At 39.9% G+C, this 26,334-nt stretch overlaps 2 protein-coding genes across 2 annotated transcripts; one reads left to right on the forward strand and one right to left on the reverse strand.

Annotated features, from left to right (window-relative positions):
- The first annotated feature begins 3,758 nt into the window (after positions 1-3,758).
- On the forward strand, positions 3,759-4,874 carry LOC135464030 (uncharacterized). Its single transcript, XM_064741506.1, has 2 exons — positions 3,759-3,950; positions 4,155-4,874. Exons 1-2 carry the CDS (start codon positions 3,759-3,761, stop codon positions 4,872-4,874), a joined length of 912 nt encoding a protein of 303 aa, XP_064597576.1.
- Positions 4,875-13,425: 8,551 nt separating this feature from the next.
- Positions 13,426-22,587, reverse strand: LOC135464108 (serine/threonine-protein phosphatase 6 regulatory ankyrin repeat subunit C-like). The gene is made up of 2 exons (XM_064741598.1): positions 22,544-22,587; positions 13,426-16,205 (listed from the first exon to the last, which is right to left on the reverse strand). The coding sequence occupies exon 2, from the start codon at positions 16,002-16,004 to the stop codon at positions 14,682-14,684; it is 1,323 nt and encodes a 440-aa protein (XP_064597668.1). The 5' UTR covers positions 16,005-16,205; positions 22,544-22,587; the 3' UTR covers positions 13,426-14,681.
- Positions 22,588-26,334: the final 3,747 nt, after the last annotated feature.

Genomic DNA, 26,334 nt, shown 5'->3' on the forward strand with positions numbered 1-26,334 from the left:
TAATTTTATCTTATTATTTGGTTGAGTGTTTACTTTATTAATGATAATCCCAGATTATTGGAAGTTATACTATAAATGGTGTTGGAGCTCCTCGACGCCTAAAAGAACATTTTGGGACTAAGAAAGAATAATTTGCGACTAAAGTTAATTTGCAAAAGCATAATGGCAATGACGATCAGGCCATTGAGATCGCTATAATATGAGATTATAGCGCAACACTTATGATGGGTTCATTATGTCGATTCTCCGACTTTTAAACCCGGGGCCCAACTCGGGGGTTTAAGAAAAAAAATTTTTTCACCGTGTCACTTTTACTGCTGAGTAGCAACACAGTACATTCTAGCATCACTCAGACAAGAGACTTTCTGTAAAATTTAAGATTCTTTATTTTTGAGTGTTTCCATGGTCTCAAGCTAGGTACACGTTATAAATCTCCTGCTTCCAAGCCGCTGCGGAACCCTACTAGAGCTTGATCAATCTCAGTGATCACAGCTCAGCTGGTTAGCGCGCTAGCGCAGCGTAATGACCCAGGAGCCTCTCGCCAAGGCAGTCGCTGTGACGCAATGTCTGCTCACAGTTTAAGACACATCGATGTCCAGTTGTATGTTTACAGTGTAAGGCACCTCGATGTCCTCTCCGGCCGTACGTTGGAAGGTCTGCCAACAACCTGCGGATGGCCGTGGGTTTCCCCCGGGCTCTGCCCAGTTTCCTCTCACCATAATGCTAGCTGTCGTCCCATAAGTGAAATATTCTTGAGTACGGCGTAAAACACCAATCAAATAAATAAATAAATCATTTAACTTGGTGGATGTTTTTAGTGTGAAGCATCAAGAAATGTTTTTATCAGCTTCGGGTTTATATGTTTTTTTTTTAAATATTCTATGTGACCTTAGTTGTTGGAGTTCTTCTATAATGGTTCTTTTTGGTAGCGCATGGGAAGATTTGGCAGCAACCTGCGGATGGTCCTTGGTTTCCCCTGGGATCTGCTCGGCTTCCTCTCACCATAATGCTGTCCATCGGTATAGTGAAATATTCTTGAGTACAGCGAAAAACACCAATCAAATAAACAAAATAAATATAGCCAGTGGCTCAGACGGTTAAAATGCTGGCTGGCTGTGGTTGCCAGGCCTTCAAACAGTGGTCAGTAAAGCACCAATCAAATCAGATCAGTGATTACAGTGAGTTGATTCTAATGGTTATTAGCATCAACTCACCATAATACTCATTACCTTTACCAAGAACAACTTAACGAGAAAAGTTATGCACGGATTTTGATGAGATTGTGCACAGCTTGACCCTCGGCACAAATCCAAGCAGTTTGGTTGTGATGCAGATATATCTTTCAGCATGCACATGGTCGGGGGTTTCCCCCGGGTTCTGCCCGGTTTCCCTTACCATAATGCTCGCCTCCGTCATAGGTGAAATATTCTTGAGTTTGGCATAAAATACCAATATAACAAATAAATAAAATCTGGGTCGTAAGTCTACGATTTTTTTTATTCGATTGATCACCACTGGCAGATATTGAGAACAATTATGACGCCTAACAGAGTAATCTCCCTTCGACTGATTCACACAGTAATAAGCGTGAGGTTTACTTTAACGGATACGGAAACGCGCAAGGGATATAGTTTTATAATATTTATTTTTTAGCCATCGAAAAACAGTGAATAAAAAAATTATTCTGCTGACGCGAGGGAAAGTGAAATTTTCTTGAGTATGTGCAAAACACCGATCAAATAAATAAATAAATAAGTAACCCTTTCTGAATATTACTGTACGACACAGAAACGCTACCGTGGGGTTTAGTGTGAGAGGACTCTCCTGTTCAGTACTATGCGGTACTCGTGCAGATCTGTGCAGTACTCGTACAGATCTGTGCGGTACTCGTACAGATGTGTGCAGTACTCGTACAGGTCTGTAAGGTTATCCTACAGTGCTGTGCGATAATCGTACAGTGCTGTGCGGTAATCGTACAGTGCTGTGCGGAAATCGTACATTGATGTGCGGTAATCGTACAGTGCTGTGCAGTGATTAATTTTACCCAGAAGACATCATACATCCACGTATATTTCATTTATTGCTTTATTTTTTATAATAAATAAATCAATAATTTCCATTCCATTCGAATTACATCAGGTTTTCTCTCCAAAAGTAGAATATAAATGGGAAAATATCAAAAGATCAAAGGTGTCTTCAAATACTTTGACGTCCAGTTGTCTGTTTACAGTATAATGTACCTTGATGTCCAGTTGTATGACTGTAAAAAGAAAACTGAACATCCAGGTGGCCTACACTGTAAACAGACAAGTGGACATCAAGGTGCCTTACACTGTAAACAGACAAGTGGACATCGAGGTGCCTTACACTGTAAACAGACAAGTGGACATCAAGGTGCCTTACACTGTGAACAGACAACTGGACATCAAGGTGTCTTACACTGTAAACATACAGATGGACATAACGTGCCTTACATTGTAAACATACAACTGGATACCAAGGCGCCTTACACTGTAAACACACAACTAGACATCAAGGTGTCTTACACTGTAAACATACAATTAGACATCAAGATGCCTTCCACTGCTAACATACAACTGGACATCGAGGTGCATTACATTTTAAACAGACAACTGGATACCAAGGTGCCTTACATTGTAAAAAAACAACTGGACATCAAGGTGCCTTATGCTGCAAAAACACAACTGGACATCAAGGTGTCTTACACTGTAAACATACAATTGGACATCGAGGTGCATTACATTGTAAACATACAACTGGACATCGAGGTGCCTTATATTGTAAACATACAACTGGACATCAAGGTGCCTTACACTGTAAACATACAACTGGACATCAAGGTGACTTACATTGTAAATAGATAATTGGACATCGAGGTGTCTTACACTGTGAGCAGACAGCTGGACATCAAGGTGCCTTACACTGTCAAAAGAAAACTGGACATCAGGTTGCCTTACATTGTAAACACACAAGTGGACATCGAGGTGCCTTACACTGCAAACATACAACTGGACATCGAGGTGCCTTACACTGTAAACAGACAATTGGACATCAAGGTGCCTTATACTGTAAACATACAACTGGACATCGAGGTGCCTTACACTGTAAACATACAGCTTGATGCCATGCAACTGGACATCGAGGCGCCTTACATTGTAAACAGACAACTGGACATCAAGGTGCCTTAAACTGTAAACACACAAGTGGACATCAAGGTGCCTTACACTGCAATCATACAACTGGACATCGAGGTCCTTTACATTGTAAACATACAACTGGACATCAAGGTGCCTTACATTATAAACATATAACTGGACATCAAGGTGCCTTACACTTTATACAGACAACTAGACGTCAAGGTGCCTTACATAGCAAACATACAACTGGACATCGAGGTGCCTTACATTGTAAACAGACAACTGGATATCGAGGTGCCTTACATTGTAAACATACAACTGGACATCAAGGTGCCTTACACTGTGAACATACAACTGGACATCAAGGTGCCTTACACTGTAAACAGACAACTGGGCATCATGGTGCCTTACACTGCAAACATACAACTGGACACCAATGTGTCTTACACTGTAAACATACAACTTGACGTAAACAGACAACTGGACATCTAGGTGCAATACAGTGCAAATATGCAACTCGTCATCAAGGTGCCTTACACTGCAAACATACAACTGGACATCAAGGTGTCTTACACTGTAAACATACAACTATACATCAAGATGCCTTACAGTGCAACCATACAACTGGACATCAAGGTGCCTTACATTGTTAACATACAACTGGACAATAATTTACCTTACACTGTAAACATACAACTGGACGTCAAGGTACCTTACACTGTAAAGAGACAATTGGACATTGAGGTGTTTTACACTGTGAGCAGACAGCTGGACATCAAGGTGCAATGCACTGTAAGTAGACAACTGGACATCGAGGTGCCTTACACTGCAACCCTACAACTGGACATCGAGGTGTGTTACATTGTAAACATACAACTGGACATCAAGGTGCCTTAAACTGTAAACATACAAGTGGACATCGAGGTGCCTTACACTGCAATCATACAACTGGACATCGAGGTCCCTTACATTGTAAACATACAACTGGACATCAAGGTGCCTTACATTATAAACAAACAACTGGACATCAAGGTGCCTTACACTTTAAACATACAACTAGACGTCAAGGTGCCTTACACAGCAAACATACAACTGGACATCGAGGTGCCTTACACTGTAAACAGACAACTGGACATCGAGGTGCCTTACACTGTAAACATAAAACTGGACATTGAGGTGCCCTACACTGCAACCATAAAACTGGACATCAAGGTGCATTACATTGTAAACATACAAGTGGACATCAAGGTGCCTTACACTGTCAACAGACAACTGGACATCGAGGTGCCTTACACTGTAAACATACAACTGGACATCGAGGTGCCTTACATTGTAAACATACAACTGGACATCAAGGTGCCTTACACTGTGAACATACAACTGGACATCAAGGTGCCTTACACTGTAAACAGACAACTGGGCATCAAGGTGCCTTACACTGCAAACATACAACTGGACACCAATGTGTCTTACACTGTGAACATACAACTTGACGTCAAGGTGTCTTACATTGTAAACATACAACTGGACATCGAGGTGGCTTACACTGTAAACATACAACTGGACATCGATGTATCTTACACTGTAAACAGACAGCTGGACATCAAGGTGCCTAACACTGTAAACAGACAACTGGACACCGAGGTGCCTTACATTGTGAACAGACAACTGGACATCAAGGTGCCTTACACTGTAAACAGACAACTGGACATCTAGGTGCAATACAGTGCAAATATGCAACTCGTCATCAAGGTGCCTTACACTGCAAACATACAACTGGACATCAAGGTGTCTTACACTGTAAACATACAACTGGACATCAAGGTGCCTTACAGTGCAACCATACAACTGGACATCAAGGTGCCTTACATTGTAAACATACAACTGGACACTAATTTACCTTACACTGTAAACATACAACTGGACGTCAAGGTACCTTACACTGTAAAGAGACAATTGGACATTGAGGTGTCTTAAACTGTGAGCAGACAGCTGGACATCAAGGTGCAATGCACTGTAAGTAGACAACTGGACATCGAGGTGCCTTACACTGCAACCCTACAACTGGACATCGAGGCGCATTACATTGTAAACAGACAACTGGACATCAAGGTGCCTTACACTGTAAACATACAATTTTACACCAAGGTGCCTTACACTGCAAACATACAACTGGACATCGAGATGCCTTACACTGTCAACAGACAACTGGACATCAAGGTGCCTTAAACTGTAAACAGACAACTGGACATCAAGGTGCCTTACATTGTAAACATACAACTGTCCACCAATGTACCTTACACTGTAAACATACAACTTGACGTCAAGGTGTCTTACATTGTAAATAGATAATTGGACATCGAGGTGGCTTATACTGTGAGCAGACAGCTGGACATCAAGGTGCCTTACACTGTAAACAGACAACTGGACATCAAGATGCCTTACACTGTAAACAGACAACTGGACATCAAGATGCCTTACACTGTAAACATACAACTGGACATCAAGGTGCCTTACATTGTAAACATACAACTGGCCACCAATGTACCTTACACTGTAAACATACAACTTGACGTCAAGGTGTCTTACATTGTAAATAGATAATTGGACATCGAGGTGCCTTACACTGTGAGCAGACAGCTGGACATCAAGGTGCCTTACACTGTAAACAGACAACTGCACATCAATGTACCTTACACTGTAAACATACAACTGGACATCAAGGTGCCTTACACTGTAAACAGACAGCTGGACATCAAGGTGCCTTACACTGTAAACAGACAGCTGGACATCAAGGTGCCTTACATTGTAAATAGATAATTGGACATCGAGGTGGCTTACACTGTGAGCAGACAGCTGGACATCAAGGTGCCTTACACTGTAAACGGACAACTGGACATCAAGATGCCTTACACTGTAAACAGACACCTGGACATCAAGGTGCCTTACACTGTAAACAGACAACTGGACATCAAGGTGCCTTACATTGTAAACATACAACTGGCCACCAATGTACCTTACACTGTAAACATACAACTTGACGTCAAGGTGTCTTACATTGTAAATAGATAATTGGACATCGAGGTGGCTTACACTGTGAGCAGACAGCTGGACATCAAGGTGCCTTACACTGTAAACAGACAACTGGACATCAAGATGCCTTACACTGTAAACAGACAACTGGACATCAAGGTGCCTTACACTGTAAACAGACAGCTGGACATCAAGGTGCCTTACACTGTAAACACACAGCTGGACATCAAGGTGCCTTACACTGTAAACAGACAACTGGACATCAAGGTGCCTTACACTGTAAACAGACAACTGGACATCAAGGTGCCTTACACTGTAAACAGACAACTGGACATCAAGATGCCTTACACTGTAAACAGACAACTGGACATCAAGGTGCCTTACACTGTAAACAGACAGCTGGACATCAAGGTGCCTTACACTGTAAACAGACAGCTGGACATCAAGGTGCCTTACACTGTAAACAGACAGCTGGACATCAAGGTGCCTTACACTGTAAACAGACAACTGGACATCAAGGTGCCTTACACTGTAAACAGACAACTGGACATCAAGGTGCCTTACACTGTAAACAGACAACTGGACATCAAGATGCCTTACAGTGCATCCATACAATTGGACATTCAGGAGCTTTACATTGTAAACAAACAACTGAACATCAAGGTGCCTTACACTGTAAACGGAGAACTAGACATCTAGGTGCAATACAGTGCAAATATACAACTCGTCATCAAGGTGCCTTACACTGCAAACATACAACTGGACATCTAGGTACCTTATACTGTAAATATACAACTGGACATCAAGGTGTCTTACATTGTAAACATCCTAGTTGACATCAAGGTGCCTTACATTGTAAACATACAACTGGACATCAAGGTGCCTTACACTGCAAACATACAACTGCACATCAAGGTGCCTTACATTGTAAACATACAACTGGACATCAAGGTGCCTTACACTGCAAACATACAACTGGACATCGAGGTGCCTTACACTGCAAACATACAACTGGAAATCAAGGTGCCTTACACTGTAAACATACAACTGGACATCTAGGTATCTTCACCTGGGATAGAGATTATTTGCTAAACTTTTTTCACTCCAATAAAAACAATTTATTTTATATGGTTGTACGACCGAAATGTGTTTCTTCATGCTGAAATCCTGGAGAAATAAGCTTGAGAACGGAAGAAGTGGCCAGACGTACAGCTTGGACTCATCAGTGTTTGTTTGGAGTGCAGTAAACGTGCGATAGTACATAGCCAGGTATTCCTCTTTTGTCGAACTTGTTTGCGATTTCGCACGGTTGATTAACGGCGGTTTTGTTTCTACTCTGGAACAGCACTTGGCACTGTGAAGCGTCGCAAGCTATCTGTAGAAGCTGAGGACAGACACATGTAATTCGAAGGCTTGGTGTTTCGTAAAACAAGCAAATCTTTAGTCCATAAATCTGTCTTCTGGCGCCTGTCCCTCTCACAGTTAGTTGTAGGATGCTATAAGACACAGAGTACTGTAGTACCATGTTATGCTTTCATATTTATACTGTTTTGCCAGCAAAAACTAAAAACTTTGGTAAAATATTAACGAGTAAAACATTTCCTTACATTACAACCGTTCTTCACCAATCAAATTTGTCGCAGCAGATCAAACAAATTTTTAATCGGTTCATTTTTACGTCCAATCCTGTCATCCAATCAAACGACGAGCAGCCGCTTTAAATGGCTGCTTAATTTATTCGCCTAGCCTGGAGTTTCACCTGTCAATCACTTAATAGAATCAATCAGGAAAAACCTATCATTTCCTACTGATTCACCACGTACATAAATGAAATATATTTTGTAAATTACCGGTAATAAAGTACTTAAAATATTCGATATGGAGATCCATTCTCGTTCACAAGTTAACAATCAAATCCGGAAGATATAGGGTTAAACGTAGTTTCATAATCTTACTTCCGTGAATTTGTGACTAAACAGCTTGGTGTTGTTTATGGTTACAGCGATCTATCTATTGCAGCTCATATACACTGCAAATATTAACAACGCATGAACTGTATTTATAAAAATTCACACAATAATGTGCAAACGCCTTGCTGTTTTTATTTAAACACAGACGTCTTATCCATACGTTTTTGTTAAAACATAAGCTGGCATCTTTTATAACATTGACATTTTCTGTAAATCATTTCCATATGTTTTATAGCAAACATGTGACATATAACCATTTTTATTTTGACATGTGTATACTTATCAGTTTTTATTGTGTAGTGACGTCGTTAGTAAACTGTTCGTCGTATACCGCATGAATGTGGGACAGCACTTCATAAACTCCGCCCCAAACCCAACCAACACACACACCTCACCTTTCTGTTCTGGACTCCATTACAAACACTATAGACGTAAAGTTCACATGATTTCTACCTTTCTTTTGTGCGGAATTTTATCATTAAAATGCTTTGGTGTACTCTTTGTCCAGGGATTTGATTTGATTTGATTGGTGTTTTACGCCGTACTCAAGAATATTTCACTTATACGACAGCGGCTAGCATTATGGTGGGATTTGATTTGATTTGATTAGTGTTTTACGCCGTACTCAAGAATATTTCACTTATACGACGGCGGCCAGCATTATGGTGGGTGGACACCGGGCAAAGCCCGGGGGAAACCCACGACCATCTGCAGGTTGCTGACAAACCTTCCCACGTACGGCCGGAGAGGAAGCCAGCATGAGCTGGACTTGAACTCACAGCGACCGCATTGGTGAGAGACTCCTCGGTCATTACACTGCGCTAGCGCACTAACCAACCGAGCCACGGAGGCCCCCCTTCGACCTGGGAATATACAGAAGTGGTGCATACATGGATACGAGAGCTGACAATCATAAAGTTTTCGCGCCACTGACTCACTCATTTGTTTTCACGTGTTTTTTTTTTGTTTTTTTTGTTTGTTTTTTTTTTTCGGGCCTTGCGGGGGAAAGGACGTGTTTTTTTGTTTTTGTTCGTTTGTTTATGGCTTTTGGTATTTTGTTGTTTTTTTGTGTGTTTAATTTAGCCTTAGAAGTGCACTCGTGGAAAGTTTCATTCACATAAAATTGAGTTTTTGAAGCGCATATTTCAAATTTTAATATCGATTACTTTTTACGCACAGAACGAGAATAGTTGTGATGTGAGTCTCCTGAAAGTATGACTTATTTCAGATAAAGAGCCATAACGTGGTAAGCGAAATAGAATATAGCATGTCTTATCATAAAAGCTTGTGCCGTCTGTATTGTCTCAGTAAGAGTATTTATTTATTTATTTATTTATTTATTTGATTGCTGCTCATTGCCATACTCAAGGGTAATGAAGGGTAGGGTTGAACACTAGAGATATTTATTATTATTATTTATTATTTATTAATTTAATTATTTATTGAATTTTTGCCCAATGCGAAACTCATTAGTAAGTAAGAGTATCAGTTTGACCCACAAACTATTTGTTTATTTATTTATTTATTTATTTATTTATTGCTCGGTGCCATACTCAAGAGCGCTAAAATGTAAGGTTGACCACTAACGATTTATTTATTTATTTATTTATTTATTTATTTATGTATTTACCTTTGCCATGATAAACCTATGGATATCTCCCGAATTCAAATGGGTCTATTTTCACTAAATTATTACCCATTCAATTCTGTACAGATATGTGTAAAGAAACCTTCCTTTAGTAAGTGCATCAGGCAGTACTACAATCAATTACTGAAAAGGTAAACATTATATTTTTTACCCCCAAATCTGTTTTATGTTCATTTATAATAAATTTGCTCATGTTTAAAGGCAATAAAAATACTACAGTTGCGCGTTTCCAATTGCTTAGAGGTCAAGTAGAGGTGGTTCATTAGTGCCAGTCAAAATCTTTCACGTTTTGAAAACTTTCACCACGTAGCAAACGTTTACATAAAGGATTAAACGTTACACTATGGGGTAAATCTTTCACCAGGCAGCAAACGTTTACATACAGGATTATACGTTACACTATGGGTAAAACTTTCACCACGTAGAAAACGTTTACATAAAGGTACACTATGGGTAAAACTTTCACCACGTAGCAAACGTTTACATAAAGGATTAAACGTTGCACTATGGGTAAATCTTTCACCAGGCAGCAAACGTTTACATACAGGATTATACGTTACACTATGGGTAAAACTTTCACCACGTAGAAAACGTTTACATAAAGGTACACTATGGGTAAAGCTTTCACCACGTAGCAAACGTTTACATAAAGGATTAAACGTTGCACTATGGGTAAATCTTTCACCAGGCAGCAAACGTTTACATACAGGATTATACGTTACACTATGGGTAAAACTTTCACCACGTAGAAAACGTTTACATAAAGGTATACTATGGGTAAAACTTTCACCATGTAGCAAACGTTTACATAAAGGATTAAACGTTACGCTATGGGTAAAACTTTCACCACGTAGCAAACGTTTACATGAAGGATTAAACGTTACACTATGGGTAAAACTTTCACCTTGCAGGATTATACGTTACACTATGGGTAAAACTGTCAGAATGTAACAAACTTTTACATACGCAATTATACGTTACACTATGGGTAAAGCGTTCACAGTGTAGCAAACGTTTACATAAAGGATTAAACGTTACACTATGGGTAAAATTTCGCACGGTGAAGAAAAAACTCCCCTTTATCCTACTTTACACCGCTGACCAAACGTTTAAACTGTGGAGAAAAACTTTCCACAGCGTAGAAAATCTTTCCACCGCGTAGAAAATATTTTCATTTGGGAGGAAGCTATTCACACCGCCGGAGAAAAACTATGTACACCTCTGAGAAATCCCTGAGGAAATCTTAACCCCTTAACTACAGTATGGGAGCAGTATTCTATTACAGTCTCTAATGTAAAGCCTTTTTTTCGCTGCCACCCTGTCATTTTTGGTGTACAGGTGTATGCTTGGTGTGAAAATAATGGAAATTGTCTTTGGGCAGGTATAAGTTTTATTGACGAAAGTTTATTGAAGAAATTCTCGGCGAAAGGATACAAAGTGTCAGGTACCGGTAATGATGAGGCTGCGATTAGGCACTCCTCTCAGTTGCAGGAACAGAAAGGTCCAGATTTTGACGGTTAACCTATATGTCAAGATTTTTATGGCTGCTTTTTCACAGATTTGGCAAATTGTAGGCACCAGTGCTTATTGGCCACAGAATGTTCATGGTTGAGTTTCAGCACTAAGCGTTCACATCGCCGTTTGTGGAAAATTAACAGAGGTCTGAGAAGTGTACACTTGCACTTTCATAGCGAAGACAACATCTATCCACCCCGTGGAGAAAAACTTTCCAGCGCACACGAAACTATTTCCTTAGCGGACAAAACCTTCACACCCCAGATGAAACTATACATGTATACAGACTGCAGAGGGAAGACTAGTGTATTATTTTGTTTTTTTTATTTAATCGCTCAGGAAACTTATCCACTGCGGAGAAAACCTTTTTCGAAGTATAGACCTGAATTTATCAAGATTATATGAATTCTTTAATTATATGAGTTCTTTAATTATATGAGTTCTTAATTTCTTTATTTGACTTATGCTTTACGCTGAACCCCAAAAATATTTCACTCATACGACTGCGGTCAGCATAATTATGATGGGAGGAAACCCATCAGAGCCTGAGGAAACCCACGACCATCCGCGGGTGGCTGGCAGAACTTGCACATAGGGCACAAGGGAAAATCAGCATGAGCTAGATTTGAACTCACAGCTACCGCCCTGGTAAGCAGGTCATTGTGCCGCACTGACACGATAACAACCTCCGCACCTCTTTGTTCTTGATGAAGTGGCCTGTGAATCAACGTAGGTAAATTACGAGAATATGTTACAAATTTTGAATGGCATTACTGGGCTACAGGATCAAACTGTGTTTTAATTCCATTGCATGCAGTGTTGTCGAACTCCGCCAATGACAGTAATACATGAACTGCAACACTTAAACTGTCTATTCCGGGAGGTATATGAATCATCCATTTGAATGAGAGTTGTCAAATATGTCTCATCCAATAGAATGCGAGTTGTCAAATATGTCTCATCCAATTGAATGAGAGTTGTCAAATATGTCTCATCCAATTGAATGAGAGTTGTCAAATATGACTCATCCAATTGAATGAGAGTTGTCAAATCGATAATGACAGTAATACATGAACTGCTACAATTAAACTTTCTTTTTGAGGTCGGAATACGACTCGTCCAACTGAATAACATTTGTTAAAATCCACCAATGAAAAGGTTGTTTGAACAGTACGACTTCCGGTTTTGGTCGATAAATGTATTATGTTGATTCTACGCATGATTCTTTGAACCTATTAATAAACATATATGCATAAGGAAGTTTAATATGTACCTCTGGGACACGCATGCGTGCAGTCGGTATGCAAACAATTTGTGACGGTATGGAAATACCGGCGCATGACGTCGATTTTACAGATACTTTGGTATTTCCTTGTAAAGATAAGCCTCTCTTTTGTCAAATTTCCTTAGAATAGAATCCGTCCGCAGATTCCCGTTATTGATCTTTTAATCCCTTTTCTCAAGGTTAATAAGTGATTAACTGCAAGGTGTGTAAGACATGAATACTTGAGTCTTTCCGGTACAGACACTGACGATCACTTAGGCCTAAAGGAATCATTTTACTAATATCCACATAGATTCAAGTAAATTTGATTTACGTAAATATTTTACGAATCAAGAGTCCCTCATTCTCGTCGAAAATGAGCCCTTACGGGTAGGCCTATCAATGTATTTACACACTCACACCAAAAACACGTGTGTTGTATGCGTAAAAAGTTTGTTTATTTATATACTTGATTGGTGTTTTACGCCGTACTAAAGAATGTTTCATTTCGGCGGCCAGCATTATCGGGAGAGGAAACAGGGCAGTGTCCGGAGGTAACCCATGACCATCCTCAGGTTGCTGGCAGACCTTCCCACGTATTGTCTGAGATGAAGCCAGCATAAGCTGGACTCACAGCGACCGTATTGATGAAAGGTTCCCGAGTCATTGCGCCGCACTAGCTTGCTACCCCCCTCAGGGCCACTTATAAGGCCCCATGAACAGTGATTACAGTATAATACTATAATACTATGATATATATCATTCATTCATATCATTATCAACACAACACACATCGGGGTATGTTTTAAAAGTTATTTTAATTCGTATTATGCCAATAGAAAAAATAATATCAAAAGGAAAAACCAGATTACACACCGGATATGTAAGTACTGGAAAAATCGATCACAGTGAATTACTTATATATATATCGCTTGAAAAAATTTAATTCAAGCACAAAACTGAACACTTTCCCTGATACACAAAGAAATGTATGTGTACACTGTACAAACTAAAATGTTATAATAGGGTCAAAATGGCCTTTATACGTTGCGTCGTATACAACACACGCTGATCCCACACCATGTAAAAAAAAATTCCGTCTAAATCTGTAATGGACACAAAAATTGGCAGTTTTAAATCTCTTAGGTCGAATACAATACTGCGTATGTGCAGGATTACATGAAATTCCCAGGTATAGATTATCCAGTGCGTGTGTGTGTACATATTGCCAGGAGAAAATATTCTCATCCTAAACCTCAACCAATAATACACGATAATCAATAAGATCTGAGAGTTCCAAGAAATATGTCAGATCTTCCACTCAGCTAGAATGGCTTCGACTCGTGACGTCATCGCTTGCGCATTATGCTAATGAGATAGTATCACACTATGACGTCACTCCGCCTGAGATTTAATGAGCACACACTCTCAAGTATTGATTGTGAAATGTTTTAATTGAATAACTCAATTATAACACCTTGAAACTTTACCTCTTCCTGGTCATTTAATGGTGTAAAATTGTGAGCTTGTAAAATATAGGCCTATATGAAGCTGTACATATAACAATTAAGAAAATCACAATTCAACTATATGGTAGAGAATTCCTAAACATTGGCAAGATATATATAATTTAAAAAATAAAATTACTGTAACAAGCGACAGGTAATTAATACACACATATATATATAATAAAAACAACTGTTTGCGATAAAATAACTTTAGCACCTACTAAAATATCTTTAATAGAACACAAAAAATGGAACTGCTGACAGCAAAATTAAAATTCGTATCACACGATTGAGCGGCTCAAGTTCGCCATAACAAATATTGATTAAAAACAAATCGCTTACTGTACGCATTCGTTCGAAATTCATCAGGAGCTACATTTATATGAAAACAGAACTGTCCTCATAAAAGGAAATGCACAGGCCTATATATCTATAAAAATGATATTATGACTAAAATGACATCTGTCAGTCCATCATAACTTAGGCCCCTTACACCATTAATTAACATGCAAAATAGGTTAAAATGGTCCTATCTGTTTCACGTGCTTTTCGTACCTATTTTCTGCGCTTCAAGATGTATAACAGTTAACCTGACATGGTCAAAAAGTGTTTCAGCGTCCCTGGTACTTCAAAATCTTCAACGACAGATCTCAGCGGGGAATATTTCACGTTTCGTCGAACAGAAACGCGACACCAGTCAGACAGAGTAAAACGTTTCCGGCATAAAGTAATCCGTTTTCGGCTTTCCTCGGTGTCTGGAGCGCCTGGTTTTACAGTGGCTCCCGATTTGAGCAGCAGTTCCAAAATAGCTTCATCCGATTGGCTGGCAGCCAATTCCAGTGGTGACATCTGACGGTAACCGTAGTCATTTCCGACGACCGGCACGTTTCCGGTACAATTGACGTCACATCCGTTTTGCAGCAGGAAAGACACAGTATGCAGCTGTTTTGCGTCGATAGCCATCAGCAGCGGCAGACATTCGTGTACGTCGGTTTTGTTTACATCCGCACCTGCACGAACCAAAATTCTGAGGCAATCCTTCACATTGTTGCTGTGTGTCAAGGATACAGCGTTCATGAATGCCTTGTTAACATCTGCTTCAAAAATGTCCCTGTTTTCAGGACTGTCTCTCGAAATGTTTTTAAAAGCTTCGACCAACAAGGCCGTTTCTTTTGGCTTGGATGCGTAAACAGCCGCCTCTAGAGGAGACATTCCACATTTCTCAGACGTCATCAAGTCCACGCCATGACACAGCAGTTCTCCTACTATACCAGCGTTTGCGTACAAGATGGCGCACATCAGGGGAGAAAACTCGTCCACGGCAACTTCCGGTGTGTGGTCGTCGTCGGGTGGAAGTTCAATCTCCTGAGCGTTTGGGCTGCATCCGTTTTGCAGACATACTTTCACCAGTTTCTCGTTACCGTTGATGATGCAGTGTTTCAAAGCCCCCATACCTTTACATGCACAGTCCGTAAGTTTAAATCCTCTGTTCACCAAGGTTTCAAATGTGATCTCGTCCCAGTCTCGGACGCACATCCAGCTAACGACGGAGCAAAGGTTCACGGTTTGAATCTGTTGCACGAGATACCGGGCGCAGCGGAACGAGGCGTTCAAGATGGAAGAACGCAAAAGCTCTGTCTCGATGGCTGGGCACATTTCTGTCGAATTCATGCACGAGAGAATGGTTTGGAACAGAGCCAAGTTGTCGTTTTCACATGACTTACACAAACACGTGAACAAATTCCTCATGGCTCTGTCGACGCCATCTTTACCCGTGGCCGCGTCGACGGTGATTGATTCGATGAGACCAGGGAGCGCAGTCAGTTCCCCACATGTTCCGCTATCCAACACTGCCCCAGGCTCAGTCGCCACTTCCACAGAACTACCGCTGGGCAAAGGCGATGCCATTTTTTTTCATACACCTGCAGAAAGTCTTTTTTCTGTTTAGAAACTGCCCAGCCTTGTCCAGAAAGCTCTAAGGGTGGAACAAGAGGGTTATTCCCCTGGAATACGTCTAAAGTCGACACAGTTCTTGTTTTGTGAAAAGCCCTGTAGTCTGGCACATATCTATTCCACTTTAAAATGCTCCGTACAACTTTCTGGAAACATCTGCAAATACAAGCAAAATCAACGAATTAACAAAAGAACATCCTTATTGAGTCGTCTTATCACACTTATTTCTGTACCCAGAAATTACAGAGTTACAGCGTGTAAACAAATAAAAAAAATATTTGTTTACAAATTTTCATATGTTCGTACGTCAGCATGCGATGAGCAGACAGAATAAAGAACCTCTTGGCATTGGTTGCCAGCGCCGATTACGTCGTGGTCGTATATGACGTCACAAAATGAATCCGACAGGCAAACGTACTTTGTCAATGTTTCCGTCATTGACTGTGACGTACGTTGTCGTACGCAGAGATTGTTGACGTATGTCATGAACAATCATTGATTATGACGTTGTTACAGAAGGAGTTCACAGGCTGTAAGAAAAGTCACGTAGCACTATAATGTTATTTCAAGTGTGAACGAGATAAAGATCAGAAGACATGCAGTAGTGCGAAAGCTGGTTTCCCTTTTCTCATTTCATCCAAGCAAGATGCGACACGCAAACGTAAATGTGCTTGATGGGAACAAATCGTGGCCTCGCATAGCTCAGCAGCTCAACAGCTGCGTTGATGAATTCGAATCCCGAAACAGCGTCTGTCATGAAACGTCAGCTACCATCAGAGAGATAGTTTAGTCCCAATGCTGTCATGGCTTGTTTTCTTGTTAGCCTTTGTCTGTAAACGTACATTATCTCGGTGGGTAGGAGGGTATTTTATGATAAAAGCATCAGATATGATATATTTAACATCCAAGGGTCACTTCTTTTTAACATGGCTTGTATAACATTGATGTAGCAACATAAAAGATTGTTTCCTTCAACAGAGCAAGGTCTGTCAGAAACCAGCGGATGGTCGTGGGTTTCCCCCTGGCTCTGCCCGGTTTCCTCCCACCATAATGCTGGTCACCGTCGTATAAGTGAAATATTCTTGAGTTCGGTGTAAAACACCAATCAAATAAATGAACAGAGCAATATTAAGGAGTATTTGATAATATCTGGAGTCTAGTAGTCTTTTTAGCAACACAATAAATAGATTAAAAACAACATAAAGAGGAAAAAGATAAGACAGAAGCACGGAAAAAAAATAAATAAAACAGAAACCCGGTAAGGCAGACTTGGTGCGTTCTATATGATATAAGTGCCTTCGCCGTCTACGATATTTTGCTGTACCAGTAACAAACCGGTTCCCTGGATGGTGGCAAAATATAACGGTATATTTCAACGGGATCTAAACCTATGGGTCACAAAAATAATCTGGATCATCCTATTACTTGGTGAAATGTGGGATATGCATGGCACTGACAGAACCTTTCGTAACTTGTAGTCTACAGTCAAGAAATCATCAAATGCAAACAAACAAAAATGACATATAAAAACTTACAGATTGAACACGGTGCAAATGTCTTCATAAACACCTATAGGTCTCTCTACAAGGTACCAGTATACAGGCGGATCTTTATCAATCGTGCAAGCAGGTTATTAAAACTGTGTGGACACAGATATAACTGCAAAGAACAATCTGTATATATGCCACAGAAGCCGCGCCCGATTGGTCATGAGGTAATTCTTACACACACTCTGGTATCCGTCCTTCGGGTAGTGGAAAGATTGGTTTCGCTCTACACTGCTTAAGGTGCAGATGCACTTATGTTTTCCTGTACAATTAACGATGTCTTTCTGCACTTCAAGCTGGCAGAATGACAAATGTAAATACTGAGACCATCGATTCAGGTTTAAGCTTATATGTCCAATTTCTTCACCCAAGCGAAGACGCCAGTGGGATGTCTAGCACAACATGCCATAAGAGAACCTGTTATCTACACGACTTCCGATTCTAGATAAAACCTTGAAAAGTGTCACTCACTAACACTGAGTGGTCACTCTCTGGTATTACAATAACCCCTGACGAAGCCCCAAGGCCGCGGATTTCAGGGTTTGTGTAACCGCTTTACCCTAAAAAGGGATTAGTTACGCATTATAGGCACATGTACCCTGAGGGGAGCTGTAGGTGGTGAGGGGCGGGGATGGGGTAAGGGATTGGATGAGAATTCGGGTTGAGAGATGCGCTTAACAGTACACCTCCACAACTGAATACCCATTTACCCTAAACAGTCAACGGGTTTCACGGCGTTGTCACGCTATGGGTTTTCAAACTTCGTTTTATGAGAAACCCTGAGCAATTCTGTCTTAAGTTTTGCGAGAAGTAGCTATTTGACGTAAAACAAGTACATTCTAAATACACCATGCACAACAATTTAATTGCAGCAATTCATAGTCGTACAATGACGTCATGCCTGATTTGGGCAAATAGCTTGTACTTTCTTTGGCGACGTGAAGACAGTACGGGAGGTAGTTTTTAACCTCGACGACACAGGCCTCGAATTAGATTTTACCGTTGAAAATAAACATTACACACTTTTGGTCAGAAATTCTTTCTCTATACGTAATGAGAATATGTCTGTCCATCGACTATGGCTAAAAATCTGAAAAAATCAGCATGGTCTTAGCGAAGACCCGGATGATCGCAAGTATGAATAGCATCAGCATACAATTGCCCAGCTTTTCTCACATTCATTCCACACATCAATAAAACAAAGTTGGACAGGATTTTCTCATAATCATTTCTTACGTCAAAATAGAAGTACAGAAATTAGGACAACTTTTCTCACTTTCATTCCATACATCAATAAAAATGTTGGACAGGCTTTTCTCATAATCATTCCTTACGTCAATATAAAAGTTGGGGCAGCTTTTCTCACCTTTCTACCAAAAACTAAGTACAGAAGTTGGGACAGCTTTTCTCACATTCATTTCATATACAAATATCGGTATAGAAGGTCGATCAGCTGATCTCATGTTCATTCTATACATTGGTATACAAGTTAGGCCAGCTTTTCTATTGGACCAGCTTTTCTCACATTCATTCATAGATTTAGCCAGAATTTGAAATCAGGCCATCTCATTTTCAATTTTTTCCTATTTTCCCTGTCTCTCCAGTGTTATTTTTGTCAGTATAGGGCATCTCAAAGACAGACACCCCCTGGCAGTTCCAAAATAGCTTCTCACATTCATAGCTATGCATTCATTCCATATATCAACATCGGTACAGAAATTAGTACAGCTTTTCTCACATTCCATTCCATATATCAATACCGGTATAGAACTCAAGAATTTCCATCGGTATATATTAAGTAAAAGGCTACAGCTTTTCTCATATTCTATTACCTAAACATATAAGTTAATGGATATAGATTTCCCCCTATTGTGTAGCATAGACTACGTCAGTATATACGTTAATGAGACAGTTCTTTCTTACTCAAACTTGACTGAGAAATATAGCATAGACGAGAAGCGGATTTACCGTGATACTCTCTGTGTCATATGTCTATATAAGGAAATGGTGACCTCGAAATCAGCTTGGTAGATATCCACTTATACAGAGAATGGATGAACGAGTAGCATTATATATAAGCCAACAGACATGTCATTAGAGTCTTGCTACTATTATTCCCACGAGTCTCTTTTAAGCCTATTTTCTAACTACACGTAGCAATGGAATAATATCCATCTACTGTTGGGCAACTGGTCGTGAATTTCAACGAGGGAGAAAGGCCGTCTAAGCGCTTTATTTACGCACGAAGCCCTTTCCTGTGGTTCCATACAGTTTGAGAAAAGTCCTGAACCATTAAGCTTACATGCTGATATAATTCAATGATGTACTCCAGTCAGACTTTTTCCATACCCCTCCCCCAACCCCCTCGATGTCCCCTCAAACAAGAGAATGCAGAATTGTTGCTTGGAATGCAACTTGTAATTGTATTTTCTCAACCGCTCGTTGTTTTTACACAATACAACATATACCTGCCTGGAAAACCCAAGTGACAGAGTGTGACAGAGTGACTAAATCAAAGTTTGGATCGTTTCAGCCAATGTGCCATGCCTTCAAGTAAAGAAACGGATCCCTATTTGTTGTTATATATATATATATACGAGTAGTGTAACTCTGAAAAACGAAAGTCTCATTTTGACTCATATTTCGGCACTTTAGTCTCCATCTTTAGTTCCCCTGATGGTTGCAAAATGAAGAGCCGAATTATTGAGTCAAACTGAGCCTTTCGTTTTTCGGAGATACACTACTGGTGCATTACGTTAATCTAATCAGTGGAACACAGGGTTTCAATCCCTATATCCACGCTGACACAGTCTGAAATTCTACCCAAAATATGAACATGCCTCATTCCTCATACCTCAATTATTGCTCCGTTCGCCCACGGTGACAAGCTGTATTACCCTTAAGACTGACTGGGTCTTACCTTCAAAACTGTTAATACATGGCCTTACCTGTGGATTTTTGGCTTTACTATACTTTCAATAATACACTGTCTAGGCTGCTTTATACATAATATATATGTAGTCCTTTACCCCAGTCTGCATAAACGCATATACATATATGAAGATACATAGACAGCTGTAGTAATCAGAGTTTACACACCGTTCACAGCAGGTTTCTATGGACACAGACTTGACGCCTAACAACCTATGACTGTGAGGTGTGAACAATCTTGAATTAACTGACAAAACAGATTAAGCTTGATTATATCAGGTGTACAAACCAGTTCAGAGTTTTAGCCACATCTGCTGTCCCAAGGACCTACATGTTATGTTTACCATAGCCGAATAACTCATCCGGGGATAACACGTACAGCGTAACATTTTCCCTGGGATTATATGCACATCGTAACATCTTCCCAGGGATTATACGCACAGCGTAACATTTTCCCATGGCCAGGACACATATTTCTATTGATACTTTACAGATATTTTTGTTCTGTCACAGAGAGCATTTAAAATAAGATGGGCCTATATCACGGTGAATTTCTCACAGTTAAGTAATAGGACCATAAGTGACTGGTGTTTTATGCCGTACTCAAGAGTATTTCACTCCACCCTAATGGCGGCTGCCGTCCAATTACAGGTGAAATATTCTTCAGCATACAGGGCAAAACACCAATCAAATAACTGATAATAAAGCTTGATCGATAATCAGTTTAATTTGAGAGAAAGTATGGTGTCATGATACGAAACATCTGCATAGAAATGCAATTTGTTACTGCGTCTGTTTGTGAACCGGTTAACCCCCTTTCCTAACCCTCCCAGCCGAATATCACACCTGAACAGGTATGAATGGAACCCTAATATCATGCTTAAAGCCCACTTCAAGTTTCTGTGAATTATTACTCTATAATTAAAGAATGTAGCTACTTGCATAATCTCTTATAGCCACACGGCAAAGGTAAGCCGTATTAAAAGCTGAGGTCTTTTACTGTAAGTCATATATCATAGCTTAAAGCGACGTCAGCTTTACCGATTGAGCTTAAGTGAGGAGTTCTAATCTCTCCCCAGCCTCAAGTGAAAACCAATGATTTGGAGGGGGGGGGGGGGGGGAGGGTGAGAGGAGGGTTAAATTAACGTTTTCCCCTCGCCGGCTTTCTGAAACCGTCGTTCCAAAAGTTCAAAATAAAGTTCAATAACGACCAAATTACAAAACACAAATCCTACAATTCACAGTTCCGCAGTGATGTCATGGCTACTCTGAGCCAATCAAATGCACACGCTTTGGTCACGTGATTAGAGGTGAAAAGCGAATTTAACCCAAGTGAGACAGGCATTGGAGAAGATTTTTACATAGAAAATGAAACATAGCCTTTTGGGTAGGAAATTCCGTCTGGAAAAGTTATCAGAATGTATCTAGCCTTCAGATATGATAGTTATGACAGCTGCTGGCAGACCTTCCCAAGTACGACCAGAGAGGGAGTCGGCGTGTGGTGGACTTGAACCCACAGCGACCGCACTGGCAAACGAGATGCTCCGCAGTTATTGTGCTACGAGCACTAACAGATTAGGTAGGCCTATAGTAGCTATATTCATATCAACCGAAGACTAGTAAATGTCTCCCGTATAGTATCCCAGCAGTGTACGTGTGCCGCGCCACTGTGCTATTTTTAACTACACGCGTACAACCCAGGTATCTGTAACCATGTGTACATACCCTGAAAGGGTGAATCTGGTATGAAAGGTAAGAGCTGCATGGTAAAAGTCCAAAATATTGTGAAAACGAGATTTCCCCCAACACTCATTATTTGTTGATCATGTATCCTGTGTAGACTAGCTAGCGGGTTCCACATCAGCTGATTGTGAACACCCCACTCTGGGGCCTCAAGTACAGGCCCAATGAGTCATTCCGTCTCTAAGCATAGTAAAGGAGGCGTGTAAAACTCGCTTGAGCATTTTCTCAAGAATACATCCCCAATATCTAGCAAAACTGTGTTTACAAACTCACCTGTATACGACGGGCTGCACCCGTAGTCTGACAACTGACAAGACATCGTTCTAATATTGCAGACGACAGCGTAGTGTCCGGTCAAATTATGCAGCAATGCCGAACAGCTGCCGGCGTTCAGATTTGTGTAGAGGTGCTACGCACTGCCTGGCGACCTCACATTGCTGCGGAAGTTACGGAGTAAGGCGTTCGGCAGGTTTCGTATTTTCCGGGATTGCGCGAATCAATGACACTGTAAACAACGCGTCATGTGCCGGTGTTTAGTAGACCATAGCTAACCGTATAGCTAGATCCTGGATTACGGGTAATCTTTAAATGCGGAATGTAACTCTGAAATCGAGCAACACAGTTACCGGAGTTACAGAGAGAAACCGCCCCAAATATGACGGATTGAGGGTAAGGAAAATTTACCGCTGTTCACCAGTGTATTAAATCTGCCCGAGCATAAATTGGCGTCAACCATGTGGTCTCTACGTAATTTTTTAACTTGTGAGACTCACCGAGCCTAAAGGGTTGGTTCTTGACAATCACGTCTGTTCATGAAAAATAGTCACATTTTCCGAGCCTATTCCATAGCGTGTAGTGACTTTTAAAGGTTTTTTTTTTTTTTTTTTTCCAATTTGTGATATCGCCATGGACTATTTTTGGTTACGCCAACATAAGATTGGGTTCGTCAGTTTGTAAGAGCATGCGGTTGACACTGATTTATGCCAGGGAAGATTTAATGCCTGTGTGAACGTAAGTAAATGTTCTTCCCGTCTCTGCGACACATTTGGGGCAACTAGGCTAATCTTTAATAGGTGGTGAAACTGAGGAAGGCGATGGTACTGAAGGGGCAAAAAAAAAAACAAAAAAAAAAGACTTGAATTCACCATGAGTAATGGTAATATGAAATAATCTGGTCTCATAAGTTGAACTGAATATTTTTTCATACCTTGCCACTGTATGTTAGGAAAAGTCACCAACTGAACACATCTGTGCAGCAATGAAATCTTTAGTCGATGACACATGGATCAATAATACTGAATGAATATTCTGTCTAGAGGGCTGATAGACTCATTCAACAAACTGCTGATCTTTCCCCCGACACCTTGTCATATACACATCCACTCGCTTGCACAAACTTATCTGTGAATAAAGATTAAAATTTAAACAAGAAGTCACAAAAATGCGCCCAGGAAAGAGATAAAAAAAGTAAGGAATCAATGGTATTTAAAAAATCATTGTCTCAACAAATCAAAAAAATAGCCAGTGTATAAATTACATGTAATTACTTAGACAATAGCCAGTTCATATATAAAAATGTGTCATGTTAATACAATATGTGAAAGACTCATCCCATGCCAAGATTCAGTCAGACAAAGGCTTAAAAAATTGGGGTGCAGTTACTTGGGATGTGGATGGCTTAACAACTTGGGTGTGCAGTTACTTATGTGCATTTACTTTAGATGTGCATATACTTGGGATGTGGAAGGCTTAACAACTTGAGGTGTGCAGTTACTTGGGATGTGGATGGCTTAACAACTTGGGGTGTGCAGTTACTTGGAATGTGGATGGCTTAACAACTTGGGGTGTGCAGTTACTTGGAATGTGGATGGCTTCACAACTTGGGATGTGCAGTTACTTGGAATGTGGATGGCTTAACAACTTGGAGTGTGCAGTTACTTGGGATGTGGATGGCTTAACTTGGGGTGTGCAGTTACTTGGGATGTGGATGGCTTAACAACTTGGGGTGTGCAGTTACTTGGGATGTGGATGACTCTGCAACTTGGGAGTGTGCAATTACTTGGGATATGCATTTACCTGAGATGTGCATTTACCTGAGATGTGCACTTCCTTGTTTTTTGAGGATTTAACACCACTTCAGTCTATGCTACAACTAAGTTAATAATTTTGCCTGATTTTGAGGTGCTCTTTATAGAGAGGTGCTGTAAAATTTGTTAACAAGGTAGGATGATATTGTACTGGAAAGTTTCACCACCCCCCCCCCCCGACCCCAATAAAAAAATGCATACCAAATCAAAGTAGTTATGAAACTTGACATTTGTCATCATCCTTGTTCAGTGTATGACACGTAAATGAAAAAGCAGCAGTACAGATAAGTTTCTCAGCCTACTTTCTTCTGGTGTAAGAATGGTGTTACAGACATGACGCCCTAACAAGACAGTGTGCTAAACAAGTGGTGAAGAGAAGCAACAAATTCGACGCGTTAAGAATGACCAGACCCAGGACTGAACCTGAATGCTCATGTACGAGGCTCTAAGCATCCCTCATCAATTTAAAATCAATAAACTGATAAATCACTGACTGACCTGAACATGCCCAATTCTGTTCTTGTTGTCTTGATCCTCCCATTAACCTGAGGATGCATCATTTATTTATTTATTTATTTATTTATTTGATTACTGTTTTTCTCCATACTCAAGGATATTTCACTTATATGAGGGTGCACAGAATTATGGTAGGAAGAAAATGGGCAGAGCCCGGGGGAAACCCATAAGACCATGGTTGAAGTTACATGTGATGATTCTTAAGTATGGTGTAAAATGCGAGAAACTTTAACCGTTTAATTAACAAAACCTAATACTGATCCAAAGTCCCTTAAATATCTATGTGATAAAACAGTTGATTATACATTGTACATTATTGTACATTAAGCTGATATTTGATAAAACAGAAAACAAAATCAAGATTATCATGATAAATAAATCTGATAATCAACATTGTTACAATAGTCACCTACATGACAGCAACCTGAAGATGGTTGTCAGTTCCCTGCCCCCCCCCCCACCCCCCCCCCCACCCCCACCCCGTAAAGCTGGCTGTCATCATATAAGTGAAATATTGAGTACCATTCAAATAAATAAAATAGTCACCTGCACTGCAAACTGCATTCAAAGGAAGTCAGATATCTGAATTAAATAAGCAAACAAATCAATAAATAAGTACATCAATAAATAAACAGAAATTAATCACAGCAAACCACAATAAAAGGAGGTCAGAAATCCCAATTAAACAAACAAATAAATACATAAGTAAATAAATAGAAATTAAGCAGTAGACAGTGTTTATATAACTAGTATAAAGCAATAAACTCTATCTATATTTAACTAAAAAAGCAGTTGTGAACAGACTTCATCAGGCTTCTAACTTAATTTTTGAAAGGTGGAAATCCATCAAGAGAAAAGACGTCTATAAATCAAAGTAGGCATCACTAAACAGACCATTTAAAACTATGAAAAAATATACTTTCATTTACTTCTTAAATTTTTTGTGAAAAGAGTTACAGGTGCTCAGACATTTGAATTCTAAGCTGGGCTTTATGGACCATACTATCAGAGGTTAGGAACCAACAAGATGTTTATCTAAGCATGACACTGAATGTTGGAATAACTCTTTTTACCCATGAGTAAAAGATTACTGAAATAATGTTCCCTAAAATTCCTTCCTTCTGATCGAAAAAAGGTGATGTGACATCAGAGTTCCTAGATACTGTCAGTATGGCTCACAAAGCCCACCATAGTATTCAAATATCTGAATGCCTTTCATCGCTCTTAAATAAAAATCTGAAAAAATACAAGAAAGTATTTTTACGCATAGTTTTCAGTTGTCTTTATGAAGAACCTTACCTTACATTTCAGCTGTCTTTTATTTAAAAGAATTTTCTACCAACATGTGCTTATACTTTGTACAATACTGCCATATTCATCTTCTTTTCAAGCTGAAAACTGAACACATTTTACAACTAACAATCCCAAAAAGATTTTGTAAATACGGTCTCCATCTGGAAA

Source organism: Liolophura sinensis, chromosome 3 (genome assembly GCF_032854445.1).
Source record: "Liolophura sinensis isolate JHLJ2023 chromosome 3, CUHK_Ljap_v2, whole genome shotgun sequence".
Taxonomy (NCBI): Eukaryota; Metazoa; Mollusca; class Polyplacophora; order Chitonida; family Chitonidae; genus Liolophura; species Liolophura sinensis.